The sequence below is a fragment of the Rhea pennata genome, chromosome 1 (assembly GCF_028389875.1).
Source record: "Rhea pennata isolate bPtePen1 chromosome 1, bPtePen1.pri, whole genome shotgun sequence".
Taxonomy (NCBI): Eukaryota; Metazoa; Chordata; class Aves; order Rheiformes; family Rheidae; genus Rhea; species Rhea pennata.
Window position 1 is genome coordinate 214174330 of NC_084663.1, and position 17642 is coordinate 214191971.

At 45.6% G+C, this 17642-nt stretch overlaps 1 protein-coding gene across 4 annotated transcripts in view; it reads right to left on the reverse strand.

The window, feature by feature from the left end:
• Positions 1-847: 847 nt before the first annotated feature.
• GDPD5 (glycerophosphodiester phosphodiesterase domain containing 5) overlaps positions 848-17642 on the reverse strand; it is a 179172-nt gene continuing 162377 nt past the window's right edge. For all 4 annotated transcript variants that reach the window (XM_062567455.1, XM_062567456.1, XM_062567454.1 and 1 more), the window contains exons 13-16: positions 15733-15880; positions 12985-13067; positions 4864-4976; positions 848-3384 (exon numbers count right to left, since the gene is read on the reverse strand). In XM_062567455.1, the coding sequence (XP_062423439.1) occupies positions 3269-3384; positions 4864-4976; positions 12985-13067; positions 15733-15880 (460 nt within the window). In that variant the 3' untranslated portion in view covers positions 848-3268. The remainder of the gene's footprint in view (positions 3385-4863; positions 4977-12984; positions 13068-15732; positions 15881-17642) is intronic.

Below are 17642 nucleotides of genomic sequence, written 5' to 3' on the forward strand. Positions count from 1 at the left end.
ATCCATAAGAACTGCCATGTGGCTCAAATCAGATCCCCTCCTCACCAAAAGCATCCTCCGACCACAGCTAGGAGCGGATCCTGGAGCACAGTATGTTCAGCAAAGAGCTGCTAGGGACTTCCCAAGCTGGAAGCTGCAGCTGGACTGCTGGGTTTAATAGCTGCTAACAGGCACATGAGTCATTTATGCTTCTTTGAACCTGCTTATGCTTTTGGTCTTCACAATACCCTGGGGCAACCACTTGCATAGCGCATGTTAAAAATAAATTGCTTACTCCGGTTTGGTTTAAAACTGCTGCCTGATCAGCTATATGGGTGCACCATTGCCCCTGCCCTGTGGCCACAAGCAGTGAACATTTATTTCTATAGTTACTGTTCAAGACAGAGCTCTGCAGAGTCATCTCCACCCCACTCAACTGCTTCCCAGCTACTATTGTATAAAATCTGGATGGAAGTGGGGATCTTCAAAAGCTCCTTTGTGCAGTTCCTCTCCCAAAAGGACCTGTGCGACCCCCACAAAGCATGGGCAATGAGAAACATGGGGAGAAGATCAACGCCAACGATGCAGTGAGCAAAGCACTGCCACGTTGCAAACAAGCCCCAAACACACAACACCATCACAGAGCGGCAGGGGAATACCGACAGTTTATTTCACAGAGCATTGCAGAGTTTATTTTGGTCTAGCTCTATTTTCATCAAAAAAGTCTCATCTTTTTTTTTTTTTTTTTTTTTTCTTAAAAAAAAAAGGTAGCAAATCTTCAGGATGATAGCAGTAACAGTCAGTGCATTATACATAAGGTTTGGGTCTCACTGTAAAAAAAAAAAAAAAAAAAAAAAGTCAGCAACTCTTCATTGGATTGCTTTTTACTCTTCCAAGCTTTTAAGCACTTGACCTTTCAATAAAATCATCTTCCAGGATAAGAACAGAACATGCAGGTGACTATCAACAGATGCCAAGATTTAACAAAGTCTCTCACTTGGCAATGACAATCTGCCAGGAATGTTTCAATACAGCACCACATTTAAGGGAGAAGCAACTTGTTCTCAAAGGCCTTCAATTCCACCAAAATCTTGCAGTTCTGCAGGAAAAAAAAATCACTTTTTTTTTTCCCACAGGCTTGAAAGAGTACCATACGAAAGGACAGTGTACTAGGAAGGTAAGAGGGAGCACGAACTGGGGTCTTTGTCCACCTACATTCATGAAAAAAATAAAAACCCATGGCAGATATGAATGATTTAAAGTCTTGATTTGCACTGCTTAGGGTGTGCACACTACAGCATCACAATTAAGGTTTAATGACTTGCTTGCATTAGTAGTAAGAGCGTTCTTCTTCTGTCACTTTGACATTTCATTTCATTTCCTTCACACAGCTAAGTTGGCCAGTTTCGCCTCCAGTTCTTCTGCACTAAGCGTTAGACTGGGATTTCCAAACACCATTGGATTACAGCTAAAAAATTAGCAGTGCAGTGCTGCCGTGATAAGAACTTGCATTACGTCTTGTTTCTGGCTATACCAAACCTGCATTTGGTGTCCAACGCGATGCACGTCAGCACCCCAGAAACACTCCTCTCTTCCGCAAGGTCACCTCCTTCAGCTGCACAGGCTCTGCAGAGAAACCCCGGCTCTGCCAGTGCCCCGAGCCTCGGCCTTGGCTCCCGCTCCTTCCATAGGAAGCGGCTTTTGTACTTCCCCACATTTTCAAGGCAGTGCACGCCAAACTTCAAAGGAAGCCCGTGATCAATGGGACTTCTCATATTGCACATCATGTCAACCGCGATGCAGCAAGGAAAGAAACTATCCAACAGCAGAAGGATGTGGGGAACAAGCCAAAACCTATTCACGCCAACGGCAGCCTTTTGGCTGGCTCCAGCTGCCTTGGGAACCGGCTCCGTGTGAACAGCAAAGCGACCCAAAAACAGGCTCCTCTCAGCAAGGCCTTGAAGAGCAGAGAGCTGCAGGCTCTTGCAAGAAGGGGAAAAACGCAATTGTAATCTACTTAGTTTCTGCGGGTTTTTTTTGTTTTGTTTTGTTTTTTTAAATCTCTGGTCTAGGATTTTGGTTTATAGCCCCTTGCTTTGGAAAAATGCTGATGAGAGCTCTCGCCTTCATAAGCCCCTCAGCATCTGCTGCAAGACTGCCACTCCTTTGGAGGACACTAACATGCAGCCTCGAGAACATTCTGCTTTGAAAGCAAGGAGATAAGGCCTCCTTGAGGGAATAAATTATTTTCCTAGGTCATTTCCCCTGCCAAACTATTTACAAATCCTTCAATCCTCCTGGCTGGGCCCCAAAAGGCACAAGCTCGCACTGTAATGTCACCTCTTCTTCGGCAGGTGCAAGGACAGGCAAAGCCAGGAGTGACTGCAAATGCCACTTGAAGTGGCAGGCACTTTAGCCAGATCTCTGAGCAGTGGTGGCACCCACGGCATTGCTTTTTGCAAGCCATCAGGGCTCTTGATAGAGCCCAAGGGAGAGGGAAAAAAAAAAAAAAAAAAAAGAAATCAAATCATTGCTGCCAGTGGATACCAGTTTACAGCCATTTGCCTTAAAACTGCGACTGGTCATTTTTCTCCAAAAAGGCCATTCTCCTGAAATCATTGTTTTGGGAAAGGGGGACAGAACAGGGAGAAAGTGCCCAAACGAACAAGCCAGTGCAATTCCTCCCCCAGCTCTGAACTTCAGCAGGGAAGAGCAGCGCTATCTTCTCTCGCCTCCAAACAGCCTCCTGTTAAAGTAGAGCTAAAACTTCATTGCCCAGGAAGGGGGGAAAAAAAAACAAAACACAACAACAAAAAACAAAATAAGAATAAAAACAACATTTCACAAGAACTTCACAATGTACGTTTTAAACAGAGTTCAGCTACACAGTCGTTGCACCAAGGAAAGGAGTGGAGTCGAGCGGGGAGAGAAAGGGGAGTCACGTCCCACCTGCTTTCCCCGGGCTCCCCAAGGCTGTTATGTCAAGATTCAAATAACTTCAGCCATAAGGTGGATGATTTAATGAACAAGGTATTTCCATTTATGCCCTGGAAAAACAGATACACTCAAAAAAGACAAAAAAATTGGACTTTCTACATATTTACAAAAAAGCCCCACAACCTCACAACCAGGGAGGTGGAGTGGCTGCCGATGGGAGAACGGGAAGGGGTGTCTGCCCAACCAGCAGTTCCTCAAAGGTTCCCATCCCGGAGCAGGCAGGAGAGCACGGCTCTCGGAGCCCAAGGGAACGCGGGGAGCTGGCCAAGCTGCGGCGTTGGGTCCGAGCTCCTCAGTTCATCCGCAATTTGGTGTCCCGATGATCTGTGGGGGTCACCATCTCATTGGAGTAGCCGTTCTCAGAGCAGAGCGACAGTTCATCCGTGTTCTCCACACCGTTGTTGATCTCTGGTGAGAGCAGAGAAGGGGAGATACTGTGAAAACGCCGATAAAAAACAATAAAAGCATTAAAGAGCCTTGGAGCAGCTCATAGTCTTTCCTCCTGGGCACTGATGGGGAAACTGAGGCACCAAGCAGCTGTGAAATTCCAGTACAGCAGCAGTACGCAGAACACGACCTCTAGGACCCTACAGGGATTTTCTCCCAGGCTTTAAACACTACCCTTGGTTTACACCCACTTACACCAAATCTGAACAGAATCTGGTTCCCAGCAAGATCTCACCTCTATATCTCAAGCCCTGATGATCCCACCAGCATGAGATGCAAAGCAGGACTCCCAAATATGGAACACGCTGTGCCACAGGCTGAATTTTCCACCTTTGCCAGAGGATGCAAGGGAGAGCCTTAATCTCCTCAGCCTAGACTGTTATTCCGGAAACGTAGTCACTGGATTCACTGGGAAAAGTGTGCCTCAACTAATATTTTAATTGTAAATACCAAGCAAAAACTTTCATTTCAGACGTACAAAACTCAAATATCCCTCCCCTACCTCTAAGGGCGTTTTATGTTGAGAACATCTGGGGGAGGGCTAACTCTGATAGGACTAACAAGGCTTTTCTCGTTCTGAGTTGACTGGATTTGCTCCCAATGTTCACTGCCTCTGGAGAGCAGACTCAGGCCTGCATTTCACACAATAAGCTCTTTGAAGCGATACTTGTCATTTTGTCCTGCATGTGTGCAGTACAACAAACGCTGATCCCTGTTGGAGGTCTCTAGCCCCTAATACAAAGAAAGAAAACCAATAAAAAAAAACACCAAGGGGGGGGGATTATATTCACATTTCTTAAAATGCTTCAAAGCTTAATAAACTAACTTTAATCTTTCAAAGTTGAACAGATTTCTCTCATTGTGCGTGTTTTGGGGAGTTTTTTTTTGTTTGTTTGTTTGTTTGTTTGTTTTTTAAGAGCAGTGCTGAGATGGGCATGTGCGAAAGTTGCCCTTGTGGAGGGAGCCAACATTCACCAATGCAAATAAAAGTCAGGAGGAGCATGAGGACATCAGGAATCCCTTGATCTTTAGTACCGCTAACTGCCAAGCCCACCTCCAACTCATCACCACTGTTCATGGTGACTTGCAGTATTTTAGGATGCCACTATTTTACTTTGTTTTATAGCTGTTCTCCCCTCTGAATCTCAACCGTACATGAAGCTGTGGGACATCTGAGAACATTGTGTGGCACAGTATGGGAAGTTAAATAGAGGATATCTGAGCAAATCAGTGTACAGAACCAGTTTGGGATGGGTGAGCCGGCACCAAATCCCTCCCATGGTTCAGTGCAGTGTGGTCAGCCCAGCCACTCCATCCCGTGTGCAGTAGGAGATACTATGCAGATGGAGATCATCTCCTCCATCAGCAGAGAACAGGGTGGAGCAGATGGACAGAGTATAGGGGTCTATCCCACCAGCTCCTGCCTTGCCCTGTACATACCTGAGAAGATCAGCTTCTCCTTCATGATCTTGACATCCCTGCTGGACCGGCGCACAGCAGCACTGAGCATGATCTGCTCTGGGTTGTAAGTCCTGATACTTCCTAGGCGCCACCTGCAAAAGAAGAGAGAGGTGTCACAGGCTGGTCCCCCCCACACACCAACCTCAGGAGCCTCGTCAAAGCAAGTGGCCACCAGTATGGACACCAGCAAGTCCTAAAGACCCTCATGCCTTCACTCCCTTGCATCTACGCAACCCCACTTGGTGGGTGGATGTTCAGAGATGAGGAGGAGTATGTTATCTCAGGGGGGTACAGACAAAAAACAGGTCACCTTTCAGCACCTTGAACTTCCTGATTCCAACAGTGCCAATCCACAAATTTCACCAATGACCACAGATGCCAGAAGCAACTTGCATCACATCAGCTACCCAACTGCCCTAAGAGATGACCACAAGTGAACCATACCAACTTTTGAGGATGGAAAGAGAGAGAGGAACACAGGACTGAGACAAGCAGAAGAAACTATGACCTTCTCTTCTGTGTGACATGCTCTCACTTGTGGGAGGGGAAAGCTCAAAGACAAACTAAGGTCTCAAACCTGAGACATGAGGCAGAGACACTGGCACAAGCTGCTCTGAAGGAAAATACAAGCAGTCTCAACACAGGTAACTGTCAAATAAAGTGTTCTTGAACACAATTTCTGCCAGAGCACTTCCCGCCCAATTGCCGTGGGTGTTTGGTTAAATGTCTTAATCAACTCCTTTCCTCAGGTAGAGAGGATCTGAGGCTGGCAGGTAGTGAGGGATGTAGCCCATGCTGTCAGATTGGATCCAGAAGCCTGGTAGCTGTTTCTGCCCCAAAACCACACTCTTTAAGCCTCAGTAGAACTCAGCGTTTGCCAGAAGTTTCCACCACATGAATAATATGAGGAGGCTGATGGGAACTGGCTGCAAGGTTTTTTTAAAAAAAAAAACAGCCAGGCTTTTTTCCTCCTTACTGAATAAAGAAAATGGTTGCTGTTAGCAATGAGTGGTGGCAGCAGGTTAAAGGAGACTTTGCTTTTAAAGTTCTTTCTCAGCCTGGGAGCTCCCTCATCACACAGGGACACTTGGCTGTGGATCTGCTTGAAGAGCAAAAGGCAGGCTGCTACAGCAGGGTGGGGAGAGGAAGGCTGGTCGGGCTCAAAGAGGCCATATCCAAGATCCCTTCACAAAGGGATGCTCTTCAGCTTATGGAGTTTCTGATCTTCTGGCACCATCTAGTGGCTTACACACACATACATACAAAAGGAGGTAAGTTTTAGGGGGCAACTGCCCTCTCCTAAATTTCTAACACCTTTCCATCCCTGGTTGCAGATGATTTAAGAAGCCCCAAGCATCTCTGGACTGGGCTCACAGCATCATGAGGTTCAACAAGGGCAAGTGCAGACTCCTGCACCTAGGCACCAGGACAGGCTGGGGACTGACCTGCTGGAAAGCAGCTCTGCAGAGAAGGACCTGGGAGTGTTGGTGGATGACAGATTGACCATGAGCCAGCAATGCGCCCTTCTGGCCAGGAAGGCCAGTGGTCTCCTGGGGTGCATTGGGAAGAGTGTTGCCAGCAGGTGGAGGGAGGTGATCCTGCCCTTCTACTCAGCCCTGGGGAGGCCTCGTCTCAAGCACCTGCCCTCTGAGGAACGGCTGCGAGAGCTGGGCCTCTTTAGCCTGGGGAAGAGAAGACTGAGGGGGGATCTTACCAATGTGTACAAGTACCTGAAGGGAGGGTGTCAAGGGGACAGGGACAAGCTCTTTTCAGTTGTCCCATGTGACAGGACAAGAGGCAATGGGCAGAAATTGAAGCACAGGAAGTTCTGCTTGACTGTGAGGGGGAATTTCTTCCCTGCGAGAGTGACAGAGCACTGGACCAGGTTGCCCAGAGAGGCTGTGGAGTCTCCTTCTCTGGAGATATTCAAGGCCCACCTGGATGCAACCCTATCTAACATGCTTTAGGTGACCCTGCTTGAGCAGGGGGGTTGGACTGGATGATCTCCAGAGGTCCCTTCCAACCTCACTGATTCTATGATTCTATGATCAGCCTGACAAAGTGACATCCGTAGAAGAGGTTCTGCAGTTTTTCCAGGAAAATCTAGCCAGTGCCAACCTCCCACTGTTTCCATCCCTTTCCTAGCTCCCTGTGGTAGCACTGCACTGTCAGGCTCTGACTGGGGTATGGATGAAGGCTGCTCTGCTACAGAGAAAAGAGGGAATGGGACAGCAAAGCTGCACATTTACAGTCCTACAGACAGAAGCAACACAGAGGAAGCACAAGGAGGTGGAGAAGTCCTTAAAGCCTAAAAAGATGAAAATAAGAAAATAAGAGCAATTTTGCTTCCATCATTACCTAAGCAGAGCCACACACTGGCGTGGAAGAAAAGTGTCTGCACTTAGTGTCCTGTGCGGGTAGCTAACCTGCCTGTAGCTCCCACTGCAGTCAGTGGGATTGCAAGCACCTAGGAGCTTGCAGGATCAGATCCTCTTAAACTATAATCAGGAACAAAATACAATGTTAGAGATGAGTCCTTTCTGTGCCTACAATATCAGCATTTTCAGCATCAAGCTGGATTGCTTGGCTGGAGGGCATAAGGACTACTTGCCTAGATGTCTCATGGAGGGCATGAGTCTTAAAGAGTGCAGGGACTGAAGGCTTTTCTCCTCCTGCCAAGGCAAGTGCTCATTGCTCTCTTCTCCCCACCTCACATGGTGGCTGCGGTCGTACCCATACCAGTTAACAGCACGAGAGGCCCATGACCCCGCTTACAGGGGTGCAGGAGTGCATTGCTATGACCGAACGAGCTGGGGGGAGTGGGGGAATCCACTCAACTACTCAGACTGATTTGCTTAGTAGTGTTGTCCTGTGGCCTGTGCACCAGCCTGAGCTGGGACATACTGGCCTCAGGTATCCTGGGAGTCCCCTCTCCCCAAAAATCAGAGAACTCATAACACAGCCAGCACAGCAGGGTGGCAGGTCAAGCCAAGACTTCTTAGGGATCCAGGAGGGAATTTCACCTCCAGGTAAGAGAAGCAGAGCAGGGCTAGCAGCAGGAATGTGTTTGCAAAGGGGAAACATCCAAGGAGCAAAACCAAAACCAGATCAAACTTGCAGGGATAATGCTTACTCTTTTAGCTCCTATGTAGCAGCTACAGGAAGGAAATCAGGGTCTCAATAACCATCCCTATTTTCAGGGGTATTTTGAAACATCCTCTTAGCTCAAGAGCCACCAGAGCATTTAACAGTGATGCAGCTCCAGTCAATGCCATATAAAACATTGTCTGCAGTAGTCAGGAGGCTCTGGAGAGCCAGAAAACTTATTTACTATACAATAACACCTTTCCTACCAGCTTGGACACCACTGTTATCAGGCACGTGTAAGGACGGCAGTGTACAGAAAAGGCCAGGCCAGAGCAGGGCTCGCTGTGCCAAACAAGGGAGCAGGTCAGTCATGTTCTGAAACATTGGCAAAGCAGATCAGATGGACGTGGGGTGGGACACACTGAAAGACACAGAGGCAATGACACACATATAGCACACATTATGTCAGGGCGACAACCGGGGCCTTAGTTTGGAGGGGAGATGCTAAACAGCATGGAAAGGGAATGGGGTTGGGGAGAAGTCAAGGGTAGGTTGGTGCCACATGAAGAGATGGAGTTGAGCAAAGAGCCAAGCCAGCCACAACTGCAGAGCATCCTCATCCTGCTACTGCTCTCATCTGAAGCCTGCCCTACTCCTCCATACCTTTCTCCTCTCCTTACCCATGCACGCAAGTTTGAGAACAAGAGGGAGGCAACAAGGGACCCAAGGAGAGCTCAGCTTGGCTCCATAGCCAGGTTCCATTTTGAAGGTAACGCAAGGATGCTCTCAGAATGGCCATCTGCAGATTGACATTGGGTGCACGAGTCCAGGGTACCTCGTGGGGCAGGCAATACGTACAGGTGGCAACCCCATCCCCAGGAAGTGCATGGGCTGAGGGAGAGGGGCAGGTAAGTGCACACACAGAGTAGCTGGTCCTCAGAAGATACAACCTCATTGCTCAAAGCAAAAGGAATGGAGAAGGTAACACACACACAGTTTGGTCCAAGTACAGAAGTGGTGAAGGCTTTACTGCAGAAAGATGATAGAGCCTCCCTCCGAGGGGATAAAAACTACCAGGAAGAAAATAGCCAATATAAAGAAAAATCTGGGCTTCGAGTTTAAGGAGCTTCAAATCCAACATCCCAGGCTCACTTGCTTCTTGGGTGCAATGCTATTCATTTTCATACTATATTTCCGATTTTGCTGTGGTGTAACCAGGAAGAGGCTCCTGAAAGATTCCCAAGCTCAACCAAGTGCAACAGAGGAAGAGCCAAATCCTTCATTCCCTACTGGTTCATTCCCAGGGCTGCACCAAAAAAAAAAAAAAAAAAAAAAAGGATTACATCTCTCTTCAGAAGCCTTGAAGCTTCATCAATGGTAGCACAAAGTAGCACAAAGGCAGTCACAACAGAGAGCCATGCTGCTACTTCAAAAGCACTACAGAAGTCCAAAATAACTATTTTCCACAACAAATAGAGAGCAGGGTCTGCCCCAGGCTGTTAAATAGGGATTTTTCCACCAAGAGGGAAAGGGAATGAAGCAGAGGGGCACAGAAAAGCCCCAATCTCTAAAATTTGCTCCTGAAACATGCACCTGGAGAAGGTTAGTACACTATGATAAACTCGCTGCTTTTTCATTGCCCATCTCCCATGTTTTTAACATTTCAGGGAGGACAGGCAAACTAAGTCTCAAATATCAATACCAACTCCAAATTGGCCAACTTAGAGTAGGCTAGACTCAAAAACCTCTGGTAACCACAGTAAGGAAGGTGATCTTTTGCCGTGGGATCATTTCTGTGTGGAAAGCACTACATCCACAGGGAATTTCCCAATTACAGCACACTACAGGACATTAGAAAAGGGCAGTTTTAAAAGGCAGTGTCTTGGGTGAGGGTAACAGAACATCAGATTGCCTTCAAAACACCCACAGGCTTCAGCATCAGGCTCTCATGGTGTTCATTACAGACCATGCAAGTTCAGACTTTCCTGGTCCCATGTGAAGCCAGATCTTTGAAAGCATCATTAAAAGCTGTGTTCTGCCCTATCCATCTGCAGTGAAGCCTTAGCAAAGGAGGAGAAAGAGAGAAAGGAAGGTTGAATGAAAAAGAGAAAGGAGGAAAGCACCAGAATTACCTGATCATGTGATAGCTGTGAGATGCCAGAATGCAGCAGAGAGAGAAAGAGGAGGAACATGCATAACAGTCAGAGCAGTAAGAAAATAAACAAGGCAAAGAGGCAAAAAAGATTGGTTAGAAGTCATCACAGTTGGTATTTTCCCCTCCAGAGATGTTGCTCGGATCCTGTCATCAGGGCTGAAGCAGAGTAGCATGAGCAATTCCTACCCACCACTACGGAAGAGAGAAAAGCCATGCGTAGGAGAGAGAACAAGCACATCAAAGCGGTGCCTCTGTTCCCCACCACCACCCCCTTGTCCTTGCGTGGAGGAAGCAGCTCTTGTTTTGCCCCAGAAAAGACTTGGAAAAAAACAAAACAAAACAACACAACAAGGAAAAAAGAATGACATGGTTAAGGCCAAAGGCCAAGCTCTGTTTCCCAGATCTGAATCATAGCTGCAGGTAGCTGGGCAATTCTGCTGCGACTGGTTTTTGGTATATCCTCAACAAAACTATCAATATTTCAACATGGTAGGAGAAGCCACTGATAGCAGAGAAATGGGTCTCTCAAGTGGGATGCACAAGGTAGGATATCTTGGAAGAGTAAGCCTTCTCCTACAAAGAGTCCACTTTGTGGTCATAGTATTTCATCTTCTTCCTTCTACTGACTTGGGAGTTTCATGGTCAGTTACCCCAGTTGAGTGATCCAAACAAACAACGCTTGGCCCTGCTACTAATCGACATGGCTAGACCTCTCTGAGCAAAATGCTTTTTCTGTGTGACAGGTCCAAAGGCTGAGCAGGGAGCTCAGTGCTGCAGGTTGATAAACCCTAAGGAAAGCTTGTGGCAGCTTACAACTGTCCTTGCCTCCATGAGATCTACCCAGAGAGTGGAAGAGAAACTCCACAACAATCAATAATCCTTTCACCCCTTACCCTGCCCCCTCATTCTCTACCCCATCAAACCACTTCCAAATCACAGAATCATGGAATTATAGTTATTAACAGTTATTAACTGTTTTAACAACAGTTATTACAAAAGCCACGTAGCTGCAACTTCTCTCTCCAAATATGCATCATTTCACCCTCTTTTGGGACCTGCAGCTCACACTCAACTCTTTGAATCAGTTTGATTTCTTTATCTGTGGTCTCACTGAGTCAGATTCAGAAAGCCTGCTTCAGAGGATGACAAGACAGACTCTGCCAATGTCACATCACCTTGGTCTTCAAATTCTGCTCCCAAGAGCAGTAAGAGAGATTCATCTCTTCCTCCAGACTCTTCAGTGCATTTCTGTATCTGACAGTGTAAGAAAGAGTCTGAAGGGGGCGGGGGGGAAATCTCTTAGACCAATTGAGGAATTTGAAGAGGCAGAGAAAGCTTTCAGACACCACAGCTACGATTCGCATTTGGAGTTAAGGCTTCAACTGGCTGCAGTTCAAATCATGAGACTTTTCATTCCATCTCAGTATTCTGTAGCTCATGTTGTGATATGCATTTTGAGGGTAAGTTGTGTCCTTCAGACCTATAATCACCCGGAAAAAATTCTAATCACATTGCCCATCTCATTTTGAGGTGGATTTCATTAAATGTTAGGAAATATAATCCAAAAGTTGAGTTTTGAATCTGCGTCTCGCTTCCTTATTCTGTGCTGGAGTCAATGACCCGCTGGGCACAGCTCCACCAACCTGGAGCCACGCAGGTCATGAACTCAGAGGGACATAACTAAAATAAAGCCAAAGGCATCACATGAGGTACAACAGATCCAAAATTTCACCTGAAACCTGGACATATTGGGGGTGAGCAAGAGCAATAGTCTATTATAACAGGAAAAAGTGTGTTGTTCCCAGGAAATTACCCACCCTGGAGAAGGAAGGGGATCGCTACAAGCACATGATCTGGGACAACGTGAGAGCAAAATCACTAACTCATAAGGCTGAAGCAGACAACATTGCTACTCCTAATGCTAAGGCATTTTGGATATCAATGAAGAAAGAAATTGTAGGTCCCTTGATGTCTCTAGGGCTGTACTTTGTGCATGTCAAAGCAGATGAGATTATAAAGGTGGGGGGTAGCGGGTGCGTTTCCAGATGACGCATTCTCCTAGGAGGAATCTGCTGCTTCTCTCTCAAAGGAGCACACCTCTCTTCCTGAGCTCATGCTTTCCTGGAGCGGGTTATTACATTGTCATCACTGACAGCTAAAATGCCTCCTGGGAGAAAAGTCGCATCACTGGGAAGACACCATGGTCTCCTCCAGTATAATTAAGAGGAGGGCAGTTTGGCCAACTCTGCCATTAGGAAGCAGATTTATCACCTACTGATTTATCAATGTCTTAACTTGCCCTGCTCCTACATTTTCTGCTCCATGCTTATTTTCAGGGATTCTGGACAACTGAGTAAGATTTCCGCCATGTCCTCATTAAATCCTTGTTCTGTTCTCTCTCTTTTTTGGAAAAGTAAGGAGACTTTCTCCATGCATTAGACTAAGGCCAATATATAGACTAACTGCTTTGATCTGCTAAACCATAATAGATTTGAGTCACCTGAATGTTTCCATTTCATCTTTCAAATGGAAACAAACTGATTTTAAAAATGTCCAAATACAGAACTTTCTCAAACTACAATGTATCCTTGAAAACTATAGCAGTAGAATTTCAATATTTCCCCTTCTTCCCTTAAAGCATTTCAATCTTTCTCAATGTCCATTTCCCCAAAGTATTTAGTTTCTCTCCCATACACATTTATGATCAGAGCAAGGAGTCTATCACTACTACTTTGAGATCACTCGTTCTTCTCACAGCATGAAGCAGTAGTGACTTCAACCAGTTCAATATCTTATCTCAGAAGTGGAAAGGACATGCCACAAATACATAAGAGTTGGGTCATAACAATGCTACTTACTTCTGGAATATAAAAACTCCTACAATTACGATAAAGGAAATGAGATCAGATGTGATCCAGATTAGACGGTACTCGTCTGGAGGCTGGAAGACAAAAAAAAAAAAAAAAAAAAAAAAAAAAAAAGAGAAGCAAACCTTATACCTTCTGGTTTGGACAATCACACAGAAACTATATATTGTCAAGTTATCACCTGGGCAGAGAGAAATATCATAAACCTTGTGATTCACATGTGACCTCTGTTCTAATGTTAGCATGTCACCCAAAATGACTTCATCGGGAAAGACTGCAAACAGGAACAATTTTAAATTCTTCCTCCTTTCACGTGCTCACATTTTCTCAGAGCTTTGTGGGTTGAAAGCTTCCCATTTCAAACATACCTCTAGGTGAGGTAAGATGCTATTTACAAATCCAAGTCAATGTTACAACAGAAAAAAATATATATACACTCTGCACATGAGACATTCAGGCATTTTGAGAGCTTTGCTAGAATAGCACTACTTATTCTGATGTTCATGGTCAAGCTTATTCTCATGTTTGCAGTTGAGCACAGTCCCTCATAGAAGGGGAGCCCTCTGCACTTTAAGCATGTACTTCCAATTTTTGTCCTTCAATGTTCAGGTAACTCAGTAATTATAAGCTATTCTGGTTCCATTTGCTAGTCTAAGTGACTATCATCATCGCACCAACCAACAGTCTGAACCTGGCACAGGAGCATGCTGCTTCAGATTCACTTTTGTGTTGTCCAGGAAGGAGAAAGCTGAAAAATCATGAGATAGTGAATAATAATAGACTCCTGATGGTGCTCAGAGGGCACCTACTCAGGAGAGCCATCGGTGATGGCTAATCAACTTCTGCTTTGCTAGTCCAAGCCTGAAAAACATGTTCACAATCAGAAAAAAGGTTGCTGATTTCAGAGCCAGGACGGATCCATCACAGCCACCAATACCACACGTACACAAGTAACGTCTCATTAAAAAAGTAGAATCCGTAATGCAAGAAGGTGCATTCATGCAAGGGTAGGGTGATACGAGTAAACCAGTTTGAAGCCATCAACTGTGATCTCCTAACACAGTCATCAACTCCATCTCCTAGCACAGTACAGCTTGGGTGTTTTTCTTGTTATGTATCTCTTTATGGGATCTCAATTTGTACTGTGAAAACACACTGCAGAATTAGCAGGGCAATGCTTAAATTAGCCAGTGGTGCTCATGGAGGTTTAATCCTTGTATTTTTTAATCCTTGTATTTTTCCAGCTTAATTAGAGCAGGATGACATCTGACATGGTGTTGACACTGCATGATGATCTGGCTGTAATGTTACATTTGCTGCATCTATTAAGATCAATAGCCACAAATTGATTGCATTCACATTTGCAGGAGAATGCAATCATAACTGTCTTGAATGAAAACTCAGGAGCCTTCCAGCTTAGAACAAAATCTACACATCCAAATTTTGTTCCGTTCAAGTGCTGGTATTACAAAATGGAAGACTCAAAATAGCAGGATTCTCTGTGGGTCAAAAGTTGTATTTCCCAGGACATATAGGAAGTAATAGGTAGACACGATTATGGGTATCTTTTTTTTTTTTACAGTCCTGCAAAAAGCTCAAAGCTAACAGTTTTGGTACTAAATCACGGCTTTATGGGCTGCAGATCTGCAATTGTAAGGCAGATCAATAGGGGAAAACTGGATTTTTTTCAAAGACGCGCACCCAACGTGCACAGTCGTTAGGCACACCCAGCGAGCAGACTCCTTCCCAGCTCTGCTGAGAAGCAGCACAGGCCAAACGTACATGTCGTGCAGAGACAACCCATTGCGTTGCCTCACGCACTCCAAGATCGGCACAGGATTTTGTTATTCCTATCACCAATCTCACCACATTTCACCAACAGCTTCCCTTTTTCAGACAGGTCTGTTTTAGGGGAGGTTATTTTGTTTGTTACAAACGTTACACAAGCTATGTCCTGCTCTTGAAATCCTCAGGTTTGCCACCATTCAAACCAAGGATCAGTGCAGCAACCTCCTGTCCTACCTTCAACAGGATAAAAGAAAAAAAAGCAAGCTGAACTTACAGCTCTGCAGTAGAGTTTTTATTTGGGGAGTACTTTGGTGCAACTATTTTATCATTTCCTGTTTGTCCTGCTCTCTGACACAAATATTTCTATTCAGTTCAGAGATCCAAAATGTTAGCCAAATTTTCAGAGAGCTGAGTGCTTTACAACGGACAAGGGGGCTACTTCTGGTCTCTGGCTGCCCTTGTTCATCAGTAGAATAGCCAGAGGTAAAATCTGCTCGCTTGGTATAAATGCAAAAGAAAATAAAGGCAAAAAGGTAGTTTTCACAGCCTGCCTGAAAACCAGGTTAGCTAGTTCACCTGCATGCCTGCTTCTCTTACAACTCAAACAACTACTCCGCAGGTCTGGAAAGGTTTTTTCCCTTGAGAGGAAAGGAGAAAGAGCATGTGGGCTAAATGGGACATGCAGCGCAGTCTCCAAGGCCCCAAAGCCCTGCATGGGAAGAGACTGAGGCCATCTGAAACAAGAGATCGTGTAGGAGATCTGTTGCCAGCTCAGTGCACAGACAGAAGGCAAAAAACCCTCAATCCCAGCAACATGTTGAACCCAACCAAACCTTCATGGAGAAATACACTGGCCATATGGCTTCAGCAGTGATCAGTCACCTTTTCCACCCCTCCGCCACCTCCTCTCCTTCCAGAAGCCAGCAGTGCATTCCCAGGCGTCATGCTTACCATTAGCCAGATGGGAGAAGGCACCTTGCGAAGGATGTGGGAGCTGTCAGAGGTGACCGACTGGACGCCGGCGCACCACAGGATGGAGAACAGCCAGGGCTCGTTCACAGTGTAGAGATTCACACTCAGGTTCGCTGTGGCATAGTCCCTGCCGCGAGACAAGCAGATAGAGGGATTAGTGCTGCAGCAAGAAATCAGTCCCGCCATGGTCCATCCCAGCGTCCTCATCTCAAAAAAAGGAGAGCTCTTGCCATCAGCCACTGAGATAACACTGCCTAGATTTATTGGGTTTTAATTACATGAGATAGGTTTTTAGTAGGACATAGTCGCTTCATAAGTGACAAGAGGACATTGCAATCAAATAGGCTGAACTCAAAAGGTTTCTTCTCCTCTCAGATGCTATCCAACCCAGGCTACATCCCATTTCCACCACTTCTTCACAAAGGATGGACCCACCACATTTTTTCTAATGACTATGTCATCATGTTGATGCAAGATTAACGTCTGGCTCGGATGCCAGTAACACTTCAGAAGCAATTTACTGAATTGAAAACTGACAGACTGCATTTCCAACCTCAGTTCCTACAACCCCCATTCCCTTGCCCTGAGGACAGTCTCAGGGTTGCTGCTTCCAGTCTTATGGACAATCCCTAGTCTTCTAAGATCACTTTTCAAGAAGCTAAAACTTAAAGCTGGTGTACAGGACCTGCTGGCAGTAAGCCAAGAACTAATAGTGGACTCCCGCTAACCCACAATTTGCATAATTTGCTCAGTTTCCTTATCTGCAAAGCAGAAACATCACTAATCTGACTCACATGAGCAGCACAAAGATTAATACTTGCGAATTAGTATCTGCAAAGCACTTTGAGGAAAAAAGCTCCTGTATAAGACATGAACAACTCAAAGCTTGAAACATGATCAAGCTGCTCTGAGAGTTACAGAATTCTCAAGGGCAGAGTCTGTTGTAGCGATGTTATGTCCAGACACTGATTTTGGGGGCCCGAGAACTGCCTTACACCAGGACTTGTTGAACCTGTTCCAGCAGCAGCTTTGCTCTAACGCTTGTGCTGCAGGACTGCTGCGATGTTTCACTGGGGGCTGCACGGCCTTCAGGGGTCAAGAAATAATCAGGTGGAAGGTCTGATTTTAGCGGCAGCTCAGCAGGGATGAGTAGATAGATGAGAATATTGGTGGATGGTCCTCTCCATGAGGCAGAGGAAATAGTGGAAAATAGGCAGAAATTATCCTGCAGGTGAAGCACAGACCCGATGTTATGGCTAAGTAACTAGATCAACTGCTGGCACCCGCAGCAAGACACCATTGGATCACACTTCCAAATAGCTGTAGGATCAGGTGTTCACTACTCCCATATCCACATGTATAGTAAGACAGCTTCTTTAAAGACATTTCTCCTCTGCAAACCTGTTTAATTTTCAATTATTTCTTTAGGGAGTAAAGTCAAACTCAAAAAAAATGCAAAAGCTCTGCTAGAGATAATCCACCTTTCCTGAATGCAAGAGAAGAGGACAGAGCTGCGAGTTAACACATCGCACATTTCAAATACACACTCAGGTGGAAGGAGGAAAACCCATGCTGTGTCAGTCTCAATAAGGAAGAAACTGCACCAGCTTAAATAGGTGTCAAGGGCAGAATCAAAACTAGTGATTTTTCCACAAAAACGATTTTCTAAAATAAACCCAGACTTTGGACTAATCAAAATTCTACAGTAGGTGCTCTGGAGCAGAAGAACAGATGCAAAGGGCAGCTGCAAATGAGGATGAGCACCTCCAACTGCACTTTCAATGTGAGAAGCCTCAACTTCTTTCAAAGATAACAGTGGGATAAAAAATCATATACAACTCATATTTGTGTTTCAAAAAGGATTATCATGTCCTGAACTAGTACGTAAA